The following is a 19,124-nucleotide window of genomic DNA, read 5'->3' on the forward strand; positions in this document are numbered from 1 at the left end:
AAAAAAAAAAAAACACAATTAGATCATCAGTTAACATACGAACCCCTAGGGATGAGGGTGCAGGTTGGAGTTGATTCTCTTGAATGAGTACGAAATAGAAAATGCTGGAGTGTCATGAATGAGTTCAATTTTCTTCCATTTTTGACTTTATATGTATGAGGTGCTTTTAGGCCAGTGATGCATAAATCTGAAGACTTCAGCCCTAGCACGTCCTATATATAAGTCCTGTCATTTTAAAATAGTTTCCAATTTATAAAGCATTAACTTACATACATTTATTTTTCATTTTTTTTAAGTGAAGAAGCAGACATTAAGAATTTGGGGATTGGCGCCTGTAGCACAGTGGTTACGGCGCCAGCCACACACACCGAGGCTGGCTGGTTCAACGGGCCTGGCCAGCTAAACAAGTGCAACAAAAAAGAGCCGGGTGTGGTGGCGGGTGCCTGTAGTCCCAGCTACTTGAGAGGCTGAGGCAAGAAAGTCACTTAAGCTTAGGAATTGGAGGTTACTGTGAGCTGTGATGCCACAGCACTCTACCAAGGGTGACATACTGAAACTCTGTCTCAAAAAAAAAGAAAAGAAGAATTTGGGAATTTGTCAAACCCTTTGTGTACTTTGACTCTGTGTGTATGTATGTAAAATATGTATAAGAATTCTAAGTAATTCACAAACTTAGTCTTGAAATTTGTTTTTTTGAAATAATATTAAATAACTTTTGTAAATAAAATTACTGGATTTTAAGTATATGATTATGTATTTGCTAAATAGATACTGAGTATGTATTATGTACAAGGCACTTTGTAAGCTATTTCTGTTTTTTTCCTGCATGTGGTTGTTCTTGGCCAACTTTTTTTTTTTTAAATGCTTAATTATTTGTGCTTTTCAGGGCTCTCTACTCTTTACCCCTTTATCCCATCTTGATATTGCCCTGGGTGTTATTACTTGCTCTATTGATTGCATTTACATTTATGTACCAGTGAGCTTCATAGCTTCAATAAGGTAACTTGCCCTATGGATCCATAAGATCAAAGTTCTTCAAGTGTTGCCTGCCTACCTTGGTATGGTTCAAGGTAGAAAACCAGTTCGGTTACCAGTTTCAGAATTTGGGCTGCCTAGCTGAGGGGGGAGCAATTTTTTTGAGACGGGGTCTTGCTATGTTGCCTAGGCTGGAGTGGAGTGGCTCTTCACAGGTATGATTCCACTACTGATCAGCTTGGGAGTTTTGACCTGCTCCATTTCTGTCCTGGGCTGGTTTATCTCCCGGGAGGGCAGCAGGAACAAGTTTTTATATTTTATTTTTCTGAAGGTAATAAAAACTTGAGCTTATTTAAATGCTAATATATAGGATTTATTTAAAACAATTCTTTCTTAAGTGGAGTGTTTACACTTTGTTGTAACATTTCAGCTTTCACAAGAGGTATAGGAATTTAGATAATAAAATTCTTGAGTCTGACTGTGTCACCCTTGGTACACTGCCATGGCATCACAGCACGCAGCAACCTCTAATTCCTGAGGTTAAGTGACTCTCTTGCCTCAGCCTCTCACGTACCTAGGACTACCGGTGCCCACCACGACACCCGCTCTTTTTTGTTGCTGTTGTCATTGTTGTTTTTAGCTGGCCTTGGCTGGGTTCAAACCAGCCAGCCTCCATGTATATGGCTGGCACCGTAACCACTGTACTATGGGCACCCAGCCAATAATAAAATTCTTAATTGTAATAATAAAGCAATAAAATTACTAATAGGATTTATTTAAAACACAAAGTTGAAAGAGATAGAAAAGTGATCATTTGAGGTAGTAGGATTTAGCACATAGGCTTTGATATATGATGAGAAGAATAATTCTATTATGTAGGGAAGAAGAAGTGTGTCTGTTCATATTTCTACTGAGAATTTGGGATAATTACTGGCTAATGGGTTTGATCATGAAGTAAGAAAAAATATTCATTACTGAAATTGACACGTAAAATCAGTGGAAATAAGGGATAGATTTTTGGGGCCAGTACAGATGGTTTAAAATAACTTATTTTTAAAGTAAAATACTAAAATATAACTTAAGCATCTTTGTTCTTTACCTGGTCTTTTGGGTGGTGGTTTAGGATTTCATGCACCTTTAGACTTCTGTTTTGAGGTAGTCTCACTTTCTTGCCCTGGTAAAGTGTCTGGTGTCATTGCTCACAGCAACCTCAGACTCCTGGGTTCAAGCGATTATTCTCTTGCCTCAGCCTCCTGAGTAGCTGGGACTACAGGTGCCTGCCACAATGTCCAGCTGTTTCACAGAGATGAGGATCTCACTCTTGCTCAGGGTGGTCTTAAACCTGTGAGCTCAGGCAGTCCACACACCTTGGCCTCCCAGAGTGCTAGGATTATAGGCATGAGCCACTGCACCTGACTTTTTTTTTTTGAGACAGAAGTCTTACTTTCTTGCATTTGGTAGAGTGCTGTGCTGTCATTGCTCACAGCAACCTCACTGTTTGGCTTAAGTGATCCTCTTGTCTCAGCTTCCCAAGTAGCCTGAACTACAGGTGCCTACCACAAAGCCTGGCTAGCTTTTAGAGATGAGGTCTCAGTCTAGGTCAGGCTGGTCTTGAACCCGTGCGCTCAAGTAATCTACCCACCTAAGCCTACCAAAGTGCTAGGATTATAGCCATGAGCCACCTTGCCTGGCCAACCTTTAAACTTCATATATAAAAATTTCTTTCCCATTTTCATAGTATTCTTATTTCTAACTTTTTTGTTTTTGAGACAGAGTCTCACTGTGTTGCCCTTGGTAGAGTGCTATGTTATCACAGCTCACAGCAACCTCCAACTCTTGGGCTTAAGCGATTCTCTTGCCTTGGCCTCCTAAGTAGCTAGGACTACAGGCACTCACCACAATGCCCAGCTATTTTTCTGTTACAGTTGTCATTGTTGCTTAGCTGGCCTGGGCTGGGTTCAAGCCCTCCAGCCTCGGTGTATGTGGCTGGCACTGTAACCAGTGTGCTATGGGCACCGAGCCCTTATTTCTACTTCTAAAAGGATTTTTATTATATCCCAAATAGGTTAAGAACAGATCTTTTAGAACTATTCTGGCCAGTGTTTTATCCAGTAACCAAATGTGACATTTCTATCATCATAGAAAGTTCTATTGCAAAGCGGTGGTTTAGACTTGGTGTCCTTTGCACAGTGGTTACAGCTTCAGCCACATATACCAAGGCTGGCCAGTTCTAAACCAGCCTGGGCCAGCTAAACAGTAATGATGACTGCTACAAAGAATAGCCGGGCATTGTGGCAGATGCCTGTAGTCCCAGCTACTTGTAAGGCTGAGGTGAGAGAATTGCTTAAGCCCAAGAGTTAGAGGTTGCTGTGAGCTGTGACACCACGGCATTCTACCAAGGGCAACATACTGAGACTATGTCTCAAAAAAAAAAAAGTGGTGGTTTAAAATTTTTGTGTGCTTTTGCATTTTGGTATATTTTATCACGTAAAGTTCATTATTAAAGTATATAGGATGTAAAACTAATGAATAGTTTAAGAAATAACCTCTCCGTGTATTTTTTTTTTCTTTTGAGACAGAGCCTCTTTAGCCCTGGGTAGAATGCCATATGGCATCATAGCTTGCTTACTCGAGCTTGAAGCTCAAGTGGTCCTTTTGCCTCAGCCTCCCAAGTAGTTGAGACTATAGGCACCTGCCACAATGCCCAGCTAGCTTTTCTATTTTTAGTAGAGATGAGGGGGCTCTTACTCTTACTCAGGTTGGCCTTGAACTCGTGAACTCAAGCAATTCATCTGTCTCAACCTCCCAAAGTGCTAGGATTACAGGTGTGAGTCACTGCTCCTGCCTTTTCTATGTGTATTCACTATTACTGAATTTTATTTTCACTTATTTTTTATTTGCTTTTTAATTTTAAAAATTTAACCTTTTTTTTTTTTTTTTTAGCAGAAACAGTCCTGCTCCAGCTGTAACAGCAGCATCTGTGACCAACACACAGGCTACTGAAGTTTCTGTGCCACAAGTAAATTCCAGTGAAAGCTCAGGGGGTAAGGAGATTGGTTTGACAGGTTTGATAATTCTTATGCTATATTTGGTTTAACTTTCATTTTGAAAAACTAGTTTTATAATTAGTTTTAATTCAGTTTTTAAATGCCATTTTATTATTACTCATGAAATCAAATTCAGAGGAATTTATAAAAGCTTATAATTTGATGTTGTTATAACTTTTAATTTGAATATATGTGCTACTTAGGTACATCGAGTGAAAGCATTCCTCAAACTGCCACACAACCAGCCATTTCTCCACCACCAAAGCCTACGGTCTCCAGAGTTGTTGGTTCAACACGTCTGGTAAATCCACCACCACCTAGACCTTCAGGAAATGCAGCAACAAAAGTACCTAATCCTATAGTGGGAGTCAAGAGGACGTCTTCACCTCATAAAGAAGAGAGTCCCAAGAAAACCAAAACAGAAGAGGTATATATATGTATAAAATATATTAGTTAGTCATGGTAACACCAGCTTGTGTATTTTAAAATCCAGTGGAAGAAAACTGTGAGTGAAAATGGAGAAGGGTTAGAGGGCTAAGCTTGTAGAAAATTTTTAGATGTGTTTATAGTATAACGTAGTTTCTCTTCACCTTTCTCTTCTCAGTAGGTACCTCTTCCATAAAGTTGTGCCTCGTTTTAATGTTTTAAGCATGTGCTTAGTTAGCATGTGTATGTCTGTAACATAGTTTAGTGTAGAATTTTGTCATCTTAATTTATTATTCTCTAATGACTATATTCTTTATTTGTACCACTATTTTTGATGGCCCCTTTGGACAGTTTTTGCTTCTCTTATTCAGATGGAGTTTTGGAGTTTCTGTACTACATATGGTATTACAGAATTATTGAATACTAGAGGATCTCAAGGAATTCTTGATGAATGACTAAACAAGGTTGCAGAGTAAAATTTATTTATTTTGGGACCTTGAATGATTACATCTTCCCGCCCTTCAGGAAACTTGGTAGCAATACATGTGCTTTTGTAGTAGCTGGTTTACTTTGTTGCAGTCTGAAATAGTTTTCAGAAAACCATTGAAAATGTACACTGTCGGGGACAGCACCTTTGAACTCACCATACACCGAGGTGGTGGGTTCAAACCCAGCCTTGGCCAAACTGCAACAAAAAAATAGCCGGGCGTTGTGGTGGGCGCCTGTAGTCCCAGCTACTCGGGAGGCTGAGGCAGGAGAATCACCCAGGCCTAGGGGTTGGAGGTTGCTGTGAGCTGTGTGAGGTCACGGCACTCTACCAAGGGCGATAAAGTGAGACTCTGTCTCTACAAAAAAAAAAAGAAAGAAAGAAAATGTACACTGTCTTAAAAGTAGAATTAGTTTTGTTACACAATTTCTTTGTTCACTGGAGTTATTCTCATGTTGTTTCATATTAGTGAAGCATTCCTTATATGCCCAGAGATGGTAGTCCAAAAGCACCCTTTTCATTGCAATTTCCGCTTGAGAATTTATTATTTAGGAATTTATTTATACACCAAAGTTTCTTTAGAATGAAAAATAAGTCTAGAGTTCTTACAGAGTCCATTATGTTTTGATTGGCAATGGTGAAACATTATCTGTCTTTAACTTGTAAGTATTCTGTTACTTAGCTTACTCTGAAGGCTTTTGATTTAGATTTTTTTTTTTTTTGGAAACAGCAACTGTTAACTGAAAATGAATAGTTGATGAATTTTGTCATTCTTTTGCTAAATAAGAATGAAAAATATATTATGGTACTATAAATCATTACTTATAATATTTAACATAATGTAAATGCTCTGTAAATAATTGTTAATACTGTACAATTTTGTGTTTTTTTATTGTATGATTTTTGTTTCTTTTCCAAATATTTTTAATAGTAGTTGGCTGAATTCACAGATGCAGAAACAGCAGATGTGGAGGGGCCATTTTATCTGTTACTGTACAAGATGTGTTCTGAAAACCCATCTGTGATCACCTCTTACAGGCAGTGATTTCATCCTTGGTTGTACATCAGAATTACTTTTGCAGGATTTTTTGTTGTTTTTTTTAAATTTAGATTTTAGAGCCTCCTCAGTATATACTGAATCAGAGATCTTCTGGGAATTAGGCTTGGGAATCTTATTTAAAGTCCTGCTGCCACATGATTGTGTTATGCAGCAACCTAAGAATGCACTAGTTTTGGTATAAATTATACATTCTGCCTACTGATATTTGTTTCAAGTTGTCAGAGCATTTTAGATTTAAATTTAAATTTCCTTTTTACCTCGGCAAAGTATATGTAAGCATAATTCTAGATGTTTAACATTTGGTTTTCTTAATGTTATAAATGGCACACTGAGATCTCTGACTAAATAAATTTAGTCACAATGTTTGCAATTTTATTTGCACTTACCTTGGTAGAATGACACATTTCTTATCTGATTTAGAGAAGCAGTAGAAATATAGAATTTTAAAACTTAGTATGGAAATTTAAAAATACATATGAAAGTAAAGAGAGTTGCAGCTTCAGTTATGATGAACTCTCTGGCAGTCTGTGTACCCTATCTTTGATTCCCCCCACCCCCACCCTTGGAGTGTTTAGAAGGAAAATCTGCTCATAACATTTCATTAGAATTTATTAAATTATCTAAAAAAGGACGCATAAACAAAATTAGCTCACTTAAATAATTAATTCATTAATATTATCAAATATCTAGTCTGTACTCAAATGTCCCTGCTTGTTCGGTTTTTAAAAAAAGTCTGCTCAAATCTGGAGCTAAAATATGATCACTACATTGCAATTGTTTGATATTCTTTGAGTATCTTTTAAAATACAGCTTCTCCCTGTCCCCTTTTTTCCTGCAATTTTTTTGTTAAGTTTCTCAGGCTAGATTTTGCATTTGTCCATTTCTATGGAGTTGATCAACAGAAACAGAGAAGAAATCTTAGGTTATTTCATAGGCTAATCTTCATTTCTTGTGCTGTTTAGTGGCTTTTCTACTTCCAAATCTAATTACAATAAGAGCCAGGACCTTAAATCTCCTAGTACTAAAGTTGAGGAATTTTGTTAAGAGTATAAATATCCTTAGGTGTATGTGGCTAACGCCTTAGCCGCTTGAGCCACAGGCGCCGAGCCAACAATGATGGCTGCGACCAAAACATAGCCAGGCATTGTGGCAGGCCCCTGTGGTCCCAGCTACTTGGGAGGTGGAGGCAGGAGACTCGCTTGAGCCCAGGAGTTGGAGGTTGCTGTGAGCTGTGATGCCACGGCACTCTACCCAGGGAGACAGCTTGAGGCTCTGTCTCAAAAAAAAAAAAAAAAAAAAGAGTATAAAAATCCTAATTTTGAAGCCCTTCTAAACTGGGCCTTTTATTCTCTACTAATGAATACTTGATGTTGGAAATTTTTGCAAACTAGAAAGAAATACTTTTCCCACTTGGTAACCTAACAACATGTATGTGAAAACTGACAGAGTTTCAGATATCGTGAGGTAATTAGTTCTGCTTAATGTTCACCATATCCTAAAGCTTTTTAAATACATATGAATGGTAAAGTTTAATAAAAATAGTAAAAAGCTTGCTTATTTTCTCAATTATGTAACTAAAGTAAGCTGTATGCATTTTAAAAACATTTTTGTATGGAAAATTTCACACTAGCACAAAAGTACAATGAACTATCATGTTTGCATCACCTAACTTCAATATTTAACAATTGATGACCCGCCTTGTTCATTTGCATACCTACTTACTCCCCCATTGTTTTGAAGCAAATCCCAGGCATATCATTTCAATTATAAATATTTCAGTGTGTATCTAAAAATAAGCCCTTTTAAGAAACATAACCACAGTATATTTATTGCACAAACATTAACAATAATTTTATAGTGTTATGTATCTAGTCAGTATTCCCATCTGCCCAATTGTGACTTTATTACTGTTTTTTTAAGTTTGTATGTTTGCAGGATATAAGTAAGGTTCTTACTGGAATTGGATGATACTGTATTAAGTCTCTCTAATCCATAAGTTAGCCTGTGGTTTCTGTGTTTTGTTTTGTTTTTAAAGCTATGTGTAAAATTACACTTTAGTTCTGGCGAGAAAACGGTGTCAAAATGATTTTTAAGACCCAAGGCAGGCATTTCTCAAATCTTGTATTATTCTGGGTGGTAATAGGTTTTACTAAGAAGGGAGACTGTGGTTAAGTTTGAGAATGTTAAAGTGGTAATATTTATAGTATTTCTCAGATCTTCTTATGTGCTAATATGTATATGGAGCTTCCCAAAATGGAAGTGATTGTATGCTAAGTTGCTTCATCTGTTGGATTAGGGAATTCTTTTTCTTCCCTCCTTACAAAAAGTATTTATGAATTTAGTGGTTTGGGGAGTGTACTTTAGGTGGTTATGATTTCTGGTAATAGTTTTCCTAATTTTTTTTTTTAATTTTAGTAGCTACTATAAAGCCATATTAAATTTATTAATCTGAAAAACATTTTTGAAAAGGAACCAGTTATTTAAAGACTGTACTTGATCTTATAGGTTTAATTATTTCATAGTTTTAAAAAATTTATAAATTAAAGCATTGATTGGCAAATAATCTAAATTTTTCATTTTAGAGAATAAAGCTTTTTTTTTTAAAAACAGGATGAAACAAGCGAAGATGCTAACTGTCTTGCTTTGAGTGGACATGATAAAACAGAAACAAAGGTATACTAATTTAGCCTTTAGAATACATACACAGTTAAGAATACAGAAGATGTTATAGAAATGTATTTAGAATATATTTTGTGCTATAGGTTTTAGATACTTCTTAATATTGCTTTTTAGGGAAGTGTTTCTTCCTCTTTAATGCTGATATAACATGCTGAACTCTCAAGAGAATATAGTGATGAATGAAGACATTCTATACCTTTAAAAGGGATTATAATTAAGTGGAAAAGATAAGATGTAATTAATTGCATTATTAAAGCAAATCAAAGCAATCAAGGACTGGGGGGCTGACAAGCAAGAGAGAAAAAAATGTTATTTCTGACTTCAGAAATTATAGAAATCTTTATCGAAAAAATAAGCAGCATTTGGAGTGGTCCTTGAAGGATACACACAATTTTTAGCAATCCAGCATGAGAAGGCCATCTCCCTATTGGGTTAAGAATACATTATGATTAGAGAAGCTGTTTTTGGCATACAGTTTTGGCTGGGGTGCATGGGGCTAGAATGAGTTAGATGGGCTAAACAGATTGTTTGTTTTTTTTTTTTTTCTCAGAATATAGATGATTTTTTTTTTTTTTTGGAAATTGAAAGATGTTTTTGGCATACAGTTTTGGCTGGGGTGCATGGGGCTAGAATGAGTTAGATGGGCTAAACAGATTGTTGTTTTTTTTTTTTTTCTCAGAATATAGATGATTTTTTTTTTTTTTGGAAATTGAAAGATACTGAAGGGTTTTAACTTTGTTTCCCTTTGTTGTAGAAAAATTAGATACTCTTCCCCGCTTTCCCACCTTATCCAGAGTCCCATGATGGATATTTAACAAGTGTTCTCTCTGAGACTTTCTAAATTTTGTGTGTGCCCTTATAGGTACATACATACCAATGCCTTTGCTTTATAATTTTATCCCTTTGTAAACCAAGAAAGAATGTTCATCATTACATAATCTACAAAATTATTAATGGCTTTTTACAGTGCTATCTTAAGACCGTTACATTATGATTTTTGTAATGTTTTGTATGATTTTTGTTTCTTTTCCAAATATTTTTGGAAAAGCCAGTTCCTTATGGTTAGCAACTATTTAGATTTAAAAAGCAAACTTGTACTTTTTTACTGTAATATTGACTGTAGTTAAAGTTATCATGTTGATGATTCAGGATAAATTAATGAAAGGAGAATAGTTTGCTTAATTGTAAAACTTGATAACATGACCATGTGATCCTCTAGAAAGGCTACACTTCTTTATTCCTACTATTATCACCTTCTTTGCCCCCCCCCCCTTTTTTTTTTTTTGAGACAGGAGCCTCAAGCTGTCCCCCTGGGTAGAGTGCTGTGGTATTTCAGCTCACAGCAACCTCCCACTCCTGGGCTCAAGCGAGTCTCCTGCCTCAGCTTTGCCTTTTTTAATTTTGTAAGAGAAACCTGATATTTCATTATTTTATTTTTCTGTATATTCTTTTATAGAAATTAAAGTTTTTATTTTGATTTGTGTGTATCATACATTCTTTTGTGCACTACCTTAAAAAACTTTGAAGCAATGGTATGACATTGTGTATTCTGTGTTTTCTGCTTATACTTAAGAATAGATTCAGTGTACTAATTTTGGTGGAAGAGTAAACACCATAAGAAGGGAGAAATCTTTCAGAGACATATTTTCTACTTTTAATTAAAGGCATGAGGCAATTTTTGTACTTCTGAGTGATTTTATTTAACAATGTTGAATGGATTTTAGTTTTTTTCCACATAGCTAAGAGTTTTCCTTGGGTTTCCCTTCTGATAATTATTGTCTGGGCAACATTTTATAATGTGCCTATATGTATCTTTAATTATTGTTTGCTTAATATCCAAGTTGGAACTAGTTGGAAAGTCATGGGGTATTTTGACTATGACTTACAAGCTTTAAGTAGGCAAAGAGAAATTTAAGAATGTCTGAAATGGTGGCATAACCTTATAATGAGGCTTGATAGATGATTTTGTAATGTAGTCACATCTTTCTCTTGATCCTTCCATCTTCCAGTTTGGTTTTTTTTTTGTTTGGTTTTTTTTATTAGCTACCAAACCCAGTTATGTTCTTTTGTTCTTTTTTTAAGTCTCTTTTTCCCCCCTTCCCCATCCTCTTTGTCTCACAGGAACAACTTGATACAGAGACAAGTACAACTCAATCAGAAACTATTCAGACAGCGGCTTCTCTGTTGGCCTCTCAGGTACTAAGTGTAAAAAGCAAGGAGAGTTTTGTAAATTTTTTTAAGATTAGTGTGGTATGTTTAATTAAAATGAGAATTCGTAGAAGACTATTAAAATTATCTTTATGAAAGTAATTACTTCCGAGCCTATAAATACATTTATTATGATTTTAAGGCAGGACACTGGATTTAATGGAACCATTTTTTTATGCTTTCAAGTTTCTAACTCATTCCCTTATATATTACTTACATTATTGCAAATCAGTTAAATCTTCACTTAACTCATGTACACAGGATTTATATAGAGGTATTATTTATAGGTCAGAGTGAAATTTAAACTAGGAAAGCACCAAAAACTATTCTGTATGGATTTTTTTGGTAAGGTTAGTATCTTTATTTTAAAAATGTGTTTCTGCTTCAGTTTTCACTACTAGTTTTCAATTAGTTATTTAGTATAACTCAAAGTAGTTCAGAATTATTTTTAACTTGTTCTAGCGTTTCTACTTGTGATAGTCCCTTACAGTATGCAGTAGGTACCTGAAATCTTTTTTCATTGATTTGTGAACCTTCATTTTGTTTGTGAAATAATTGTTTTTTTCCTTAAATTCTTTTAATTAAACCTCAAAATTGGGTCAAACACAAAGTGAATATTTTATTGAAGTAAACTGGCTAACCTCTACAAAATAACTGAGATAAGAACTGCTGCGTAGTAATGGTGCTGTACTGATACGATAATACAATGATACTGTGCCACAAATATTTTACTGTGATCAATTAAGTATGTGCTTTTGCTGGATGTTAACTTTTAGTCTTTAAAGATCTATAAATGTATAGTTTCTGGAATATCTTTTTTCCCATAATCTAATAAAACCTGAGGGAAGTGGTAAAATAATATTAGAAGTATGCTTAATACTGATACATGAACAAACTTGTTGATCAAGTCAGACTGTCCTGTGATTGTGATTGCATATCTTATGGTTTGCCACCTTATTCTCCAAGGAACTAATTATTAATATTTTCTTAGTTTTGTATTAGTGAGTGTATCCCTATAGTAATGACTATCCATGAATATTTGCCTTTTATAATTATTTTTATGAGTGAATAGGGTCTTGTGATATGGGGTCTTATTTTGCCAACCAGGCTAGTGTACAGTGGTACAATTATAGCTTGCTGCAACCTCGAACTCCTGAACTCAAACGATCCTCCCACCTCAGCCTCCCAGGTAGCTGGGACTCTAGGCACATGCCACCATGTCTACCTAATTTTTTTATGTTTTGTTTTGCTCGGGCAGGTCTCAAATTCCTGGCCTCAAAGGATCCTCTCTCCTCAGCCTCTCTAAGTAGTGGGTTTACAAGCCAAAATCTTCCTTTTAACAAAAGGATTTCTAGAGCCACTGGGAGGAAAAACTACCCACTTATAAAAAGAATAATTATGTTGATGAAAACAAATACATCACTTTATTTGGTGATAATAGGTGATAATAGGGACATACTTATTTCTGAGAAGGTGATATTGTTGCTGTATCTAACAGAGTTGTTACTGTTTAGAGATAATCTTGAAATATTTGCAGGTGAAACGATAGAATCACTAGGATTTGCTTCAGAATAATACAGGGATTGAAGGTGGAGGACATTGGATTGGCTTTGATTTGATAATTGATGAAAGTGGGTAATAGATACATGGGGATTACTTATACAGTGCTCTCTACTTTTGGGTATGTTTGAAATTTTCCATAATAAAACATTTTAAAATCCGTCTCCATATTTTTGAAAGTTAAAGAAGTCTCAGATTTAATTTGTTTAATATCATAAAAACCTACCTAAAATGTAGAATGATTATTGTTTAGCTTGTAGATTTAATTTTATAATTCACAATGTCAGAAAATAATTTACTGCTGCTTCTGTGTAGAAGGTGAACTTTAAGCATCTCCCACATGGGGGTGCTCCAACACCAGTTAATATTACAGCTATCAGTGTTATAATAAGTAAAGACAGTTTAGTATTAACTTAATTATATGATAGGTGATTCTTAATGGAGCATGTTTTTAAAAGCTGTTATTTGAAATTAGGAGTTTTTAATATTACTAAAATATTAAAATATTCATACTTGAAAATTTCTACAATTACAGAGCAAATAATTAGTAATAGTCATTTATTTGTATTCCATTTTGAGAACATATGAGAATAGTTTTCTTTAAATTTTTAATATTTTTTCCTTCTCATGATAAGGTTCCATCATTTCTTAGGAAGTAAAGCAATGGAAAATACATCTCATCATTAAATTACAGTGCTTTGAACGATGTTGTGTTCTTTGCTTTCATTCTCAGAAAACATCCAGTACAGACCTTTCTGATATCCCTGCTCTCCCTGCAAATCCTATTCCTGTTATCAAGAATTCAATAAAACTGAGATTGAATCGGTAAAAACAACCTCAGGGGTCCATAAACAATATCTGCCAACTCAACCTGTTGTCTTCAAATGCTAAAAAAGGAGAATGGAGGGTACAAGACTAGACATGACTGAAAAATGGATTTGGGTTTTTTTGGTGACCTCCCTTACTGGGCTAATCAGCACTTGATCGGAAGTCCAGGTTAGTATGTGAAGCCAGGAGTACTATTATTATTGTGTTAGCAACAGTTGCATTAACAATTTCAAAAAATTACTGCCTTTATAAAAAACAAAAACAAAAAAAAAAAACCCACCTCAAGCTATGTTTGTATCCATAATTTACATCTGGATTGGGTTTATGTTTGCATTGTTTGGAAAATTTGCAAACTGGCATAAGAATTACTTATTCTGATGATGCACTTTTATGTATTTTTATTAGAAAGTAGAACTAATTTTAGATTTTCAGCTTGATGGATTTTCATTTTTTTCTGAAGAATTTCCTTTAGTCTTCAAATTGGATACCATTGTGCAGTGGTGTACTGTTATACTTCAGAGAAAGGATAAGAGTACATCTAGTTCAGTCTTTATGAGGTAGCTGTAACCTTTAAAAATGAAATGTCAACTCTAGGGTACATTTGACATTGAAAGTATAATTAGGAAATACTTGGTTTTGATGGGGTCATGATTAAGAAATGATATATTGGTTTTATTTATAGAATTACTTTATTGTGCATACAAATCAGCGATCAGCCAGCAAATATTTTTCTTTGAGCTATGGAAGCTCTGTATTCTTTTGCCTTCATTGTCTTTGAAACAAACAAACAAAAAAACTTTATTGCCCCTCCCCTTCCCACGTTTTCTTCTTTTTTTGCTTGTATGCACAAGGCAGGACTTATTTCCTAAGAAACAAAATGCCAGTATTTTTTTAAGCCATGTTATAAAACCAATGACCCTGTGACCATATGGCACAGAACACTTAAATTTTGGTCCCATGGCTGAAACTTAAGGGTGACTAAAAGTAATGCCTGTGAAACATGATATCTATCTTGGATGGCCGTTTGATCTCTAAATAAGAGGAATTTTGTACACTCCACAGAACTACTATCTGTAGTAAAATTGATTTTCAATTTTAAACATGTGAGCAAAAAGGCATTTTCTCCAGGATTTTAAAAATAATTTTTATTTTTAAATGGTTTACCAAAGTTTGTCAGCAAATTTTACATATGAAAGCATTTTAAAAATCATTTCTAATAAGCACTTGACATCTAATCAGTTCTCTACTCCTTTTTTATTTTATCAAAAGATTAGGAAGTTTTCTTGAAAGAAGATAATTTCTCATAATTAAGCAGCAAAACATCTATCTTTACAAAATAGGAGGGATACCAAATGTTGGTAAACTTACACTCTTTCTTAATCTGGACAAAGTAAGGCTAACAGATTTTTCTGATGAGCATGTTTATGAATCCTCCATTGTGCTCCATTCTATCACATGTGCATTTTTCATCTTTAACTGCAATTACTTAAACTCTTCCCCATCCTTCTAAATTAATTTTCTGAAGTTAGAGTGTAGTATTTCCCCCTTTAGGCTATGCATTAATTGAGGCTTTCTTTTCACCATGATTTTATGATGTCTAGTACACAATCTTTCTACTTCCCACATCGTGCTCTGCACAGTCACCTTGCCCTTCCTCCCACCACCTATGAGAAAAGATGGTCATACTAACAGGTGAAGTGTACAAGGTGTCTGTGTGTTTTGTGTAGCTTCAGAGTTAGATTGAAATTACCAGGCACAGATTTAGTCTTGTCATTTTGTTTACGCTTTGGGGAAAACAATTCAGTTTATTAAACGTTTCATGTAACTGCACCCAAGTTTTGCCAAGCTGGAAACCTGGATCTTTTCTGTGTAGTGAGTTTTTAATTCTAGTTTTCATAACCTGGAGATCAGACTGTTGCTTTCGCATGATGTATGTAGTGTCTCATGACTGGAGTTTGCTTTGTTTTATAGTATCTGTACTCCTTGTATTTTTCAAGAGCTATTTTGTAAACAGATGATGTATTTCTCCATTGAAAACACAATAAAAAAAAACAGCACAATCTCTTAGTTGGCTGATTTCTTTTGACTATTCTGGGTTTTTTTTAAGTGACTTAATTTGTTTTCTTTAGAAGTTTATAATATGGCTCTAAGTAAAGATTGGCAAAAGAATTTATTTTGGTTACATTGGGAAAGATTTGTTTCTGGTTAACCTGAGGCATTAGCAGTATAATATTTATATCACATGATAATCAAGTATTTTTTATATAATTGGCCTTTAGGGAGGAAAACATGAATATAGTTTACTCACTTTTAGCTATTTCAACCTCTAAAATATTTATTTTGTGTCTGTAGACACTATAAGTTATGTATTCTGTGCATGTGGACAGTGTACGTACTTTTCAAAGCTGTTGGGTTTCAAAGCATTTGGCAGTTTATCTCTGATGTCAGCAGGTGGCACTGTTGTTTTTCAGTGAATTTAGAATTTTAATCCTCAACCAGCCAGGATTCTGTTTCTTATTTTACTAAATCCAAATCAGATATTGTTTTTCTTAAATCTCTAAATGCTCAACATAGCATGCTTAACTCACAGGAGTGAACTGCTTTTTATATTTGATGACCAGCTCTTGCAGATCTTAAGTGTTTTTAGTGAGGGGATGGTTGGTTCTTTCTGTCAAAACCCATTATTTTAAGGGACATGTAGTTGTCCATTATATAAAAATTCATGGCTGTAACGTAGGACAGCTTTTTTTTTTTTTTTTTTTGACAGAGCCTCAAGCTGTCCCCCTGGGTAGAGTGCTATGGCATTACAGCTCACAGCAACCTCCAACTCCTGGGCTCAAGCGAGTCTCCTGCCTCTGCCTCCCAAGTAGCTGGGACCACAGGCGCCCGCCACAACGCCCGGCTATTTTTTGGTTGCAGCCGTCATTGTTGTTTGGCAGGTCCGGGCTGGGGATTCGAACCTGCCACCTTAGGTGTACGTGGCTGGCGCCTTAGCCGGTTGAGCTATAGGCGCCGAGCCAGGACAGCTTTTTTAATAAAAGTAAAATTTAAATGTTGATACTATTCATTAAAAGGGAAAGCATTATAAAAATTTGCCCTTGACTTTAGTGTTAAGATGAGCAGAATTAATCTTGCCATACTTGAAGTCTACCTTGATAGACACCTAGACTTGGGACTAGATACCATACTTTCTGAGTTTTATCACCCATGTGGTCTTTTGACATTTCATGTATCTTGCTGAATTAGCAAAATAATAATTTAAGGTTGTGTGTTTTGTGGCTCTAGGTATGTTCTGGAATAAAGTTTTTCTAATTAATGCCTCTTTTTTTTTCTCCACACAGAAAAATGTTTTAGAGCTCTGCGTAGTATTAATTCTGGCTGCATTCAAGGTGGCAATAAATGATCAGCAGCTCCAAGTAGTAATTGATATATGAAAGGATAAATCATTAATACACAAAACTTATAGACTGAACTCTGGAAGTATTAACTGTTAGTGCATTTAAGTGCACGTAAAGATAAATTGTTTACCTAAAAGGACATTGAATGGTTCTTTCGATACACTTTTGCCTATTTTAATTATAATAAAAATCAATAGTACAAGGAAAATTAGTTGCCTTTTAGCCTGAATTTTATGTTTCATTTTGTTTTTTAGTTGCCACGTTATTCTTCAGTTAGCAATTCTAAATCACAAATGGATACTCTCTTAACTCAAACCTAAACTTGGCAAATGAAGTATTAGATTATGTTTTATAATAAACATGACCTTTAGTCATATTTGTGTACCTTTTTTCCCTTATACTTGCAGAATCAGTTCTTCCTTTATTCTTACAGATTTAAAAATTCTTGTTACATTTTATATAGCTTTCCTGGCATCAAGTGAGAAAGATGGTATCAATATTTTTGAGCCCTATATTTTAGAAGTGGTTGTACTTCATTCCAGAAGTGATTTCATATACTTGGGAAATCATTTCAACTTCTGGTTTTCTTCCTCAGAGCCATGGTTTTGTCTCTCAGTATTCTGGGAACATCATTGCAACTGATCAAACCACTCAAGTATTTTGTTGAAGGGATAGAATTTAAAGTACATTTTTTCTTTTTTTAATATCTCCTCTCCCTTCTGTGATGATTGGGCCTTTCCTTGAAAGGGTAGAAGTAAGATTATGCTTAAGTTCCTATTTCACAAACCCCACATGTGTGTGTGGATGGTTGTGGTTTTAATTATTGTGGGTTTTTCCCCCTTCCAATTATCTTTTAATATCCTTCCTACTTCAATCTAGCTAAAATCATCTACAAAGGGTACAGTATTGTTTAGAGTATAGAGTTTACTGTTTAAAATGTAAACTTTCATACTTTAAATAAGAGCTTGCAAACATTTTTCTTCTGGTTTGCGTATCTTCAAATTCTATCCTGATGATGGGAAATACAACTACTCAAATAATCTAAAGACCTCTGTGTGTTTTAGTTTTAATGAAAGCCTTATACTTTTTGCTTTGACATTTCTAAGGTACCTTCCAGCTTAGAGTTTTTATTTGTGTTGTTAATTCACACTCATGTCACTGGGTTCGAGAATGGTTTGGGGAAAGCTCAGTATGTTTTGTGTTTGTTTTCCATTGTGTAGTAAATAATGGGAGCTTGAACTTTGGGTCTTAGCAGAGCACAGGCATTATTTCCCTAAGACAGATGATAGCAAAATGCATAATTCTTTAGAAACATTTTATAAAGTTTTCCCTGTAGTAATTGAATAATTAGTACACATTTGGTCAGTATGTTTTTTCAAGTAAATCAGTAGATTGAAATACAAAACAGACTAGAAAAAATACTAAGAATGCTGACTTATGACAGATTTTATTCTTGGGCTTGTTACAATGTAATTAACACTTAAAAATGATAAAGTCTCACCTAGTCTACTATATATATCCCAATAATTTGGAACTATCCAACTAGTATGCTCAGTTTTTACTTAACCTCAGTTTAAAAAATTTTATCTTATTCTTGTGATTATGACCTGTTTTTTAAATTTAAGTCTCTTAAAAATATTTCACAAGACTTTTATGAGCATTTCCTTTAATTAATTTGTAAGATGTTATTTTTTGATCCAACAGATTTCATGCTGAAAATATGTATTTTGAATAATTCAAACATTGCAGTTTTATGAGTTTATTACAGCTCATTGCAGACATTTATCTCAGTCTTCTGTGTTTTCTAATAATGTTATGTAGTCCTAAAATAGTCAAAACTTTTGGAGGTTTTTGGTGGGTATAATACTGTTTTTGCTCTAAGAACTCTTCTGGAAGTTCAAAATGATGTTATTTCTGGGGAGTAAAACGATCTCTGTGCCACTGCTGTGCCCCTGTTAATCCCCATCCTTACACACAAAAGTGGGTGTTCGGGTTCTTTTCAGATTTTAGGCATGAGATTTGGTATATGTATTTTAATATAATAATGTAAAATGTCCCAACTCTTATGTGCTTGTTCCTTGTGGATGCTGTCTCTCTCTTGGCACAACACCCTCCTTACAAACTTTCACACTGTGTGATGCCTGGCGCTATGTGATTTCCAGAAATCTGGCATGAGAACTGGTCCTTGTTTGCGTTTTCTGACTGCAGTGGAGCTGTTAATAAAGAGATTGATGATAAAGTTGTTGAAAAGAGACAGTTGGGCAGAACTGCTCCCCATGAGTGGCAGAGGGCATGATCTGCCTTCACAGCCAAGAAAGTTGCCCCCAGCAGAGAACCGACCGTGCCTGGACACTGTGCCAAGACTGTTAGAAGGAGCTTTCCTGCACTATTAGGCTACTACATCTCTATTTTAGACTTCACATTACCATTTTTAACCTTAAGTTCATGGGATTCTC

The 19,124-nt window shown here is 35.0% G+C and overlaps 1 protein-coding gene across 4 annotated transcripts in view; it reads left to right on the forward strand.

Annotated features, from left to right (window-relative positions):
• The window catches only part of PAPOLA (poly(A) polymerase alpha), a 71,914-nt gene extending 56,580 nt beyond the window's left edge, over window positions 1-15,334 (forward strand). For 2 of the 4 annotated variants that reach the window (XM_003787025.2, XM_023511592.1), the window contains exons 18-22: window positions 3,919-4,019; window positions 4,226-4,449; window positions 8,606-8,668; window positions 10,796-10,870; window positions 13,176-15,334. In XM_003787025.2, the coding sequence (XP_003787073.1) occupies window positions 3,919-4,019; window positions 4,226-4,449; window positions 8,606-8,668; window positions 10,796-10,870; window positions 13,176-13,271 (559 nt within the window). In that variant the 3' untranslated portion in view covers window positions 13,272-15,334. The remainder of the gene's footprint in view (window positions 1-3,918; window positions 4,020-4,225; window positions 4,450-8,605; window positions 8,669-10,795; window positions 10,871-13,175) is intronic. The other 2 variants (XM_012803464.1, XM_012803465.1) reach the window with 2 other exon arrangements.
• Window positions 15,335-19,124: the final 3,790 nt, after the last annotated feature.

Source organism: Otolemur garnettii, unplaced genomic scaffold, assembly GCF_000181295.1.
Source record: "Otolemur garnettii isolate 467f Iridium unplaced genomic scaffold, OtoGar3 scaffold00020, whole genome shotgun sequence".
NCBI classification, from domain to species: Eukaryota; Metazoa; Chordata; class Mammalia; order Primates; family Galagidae; genus Otolemur; species Otolemur garnettii.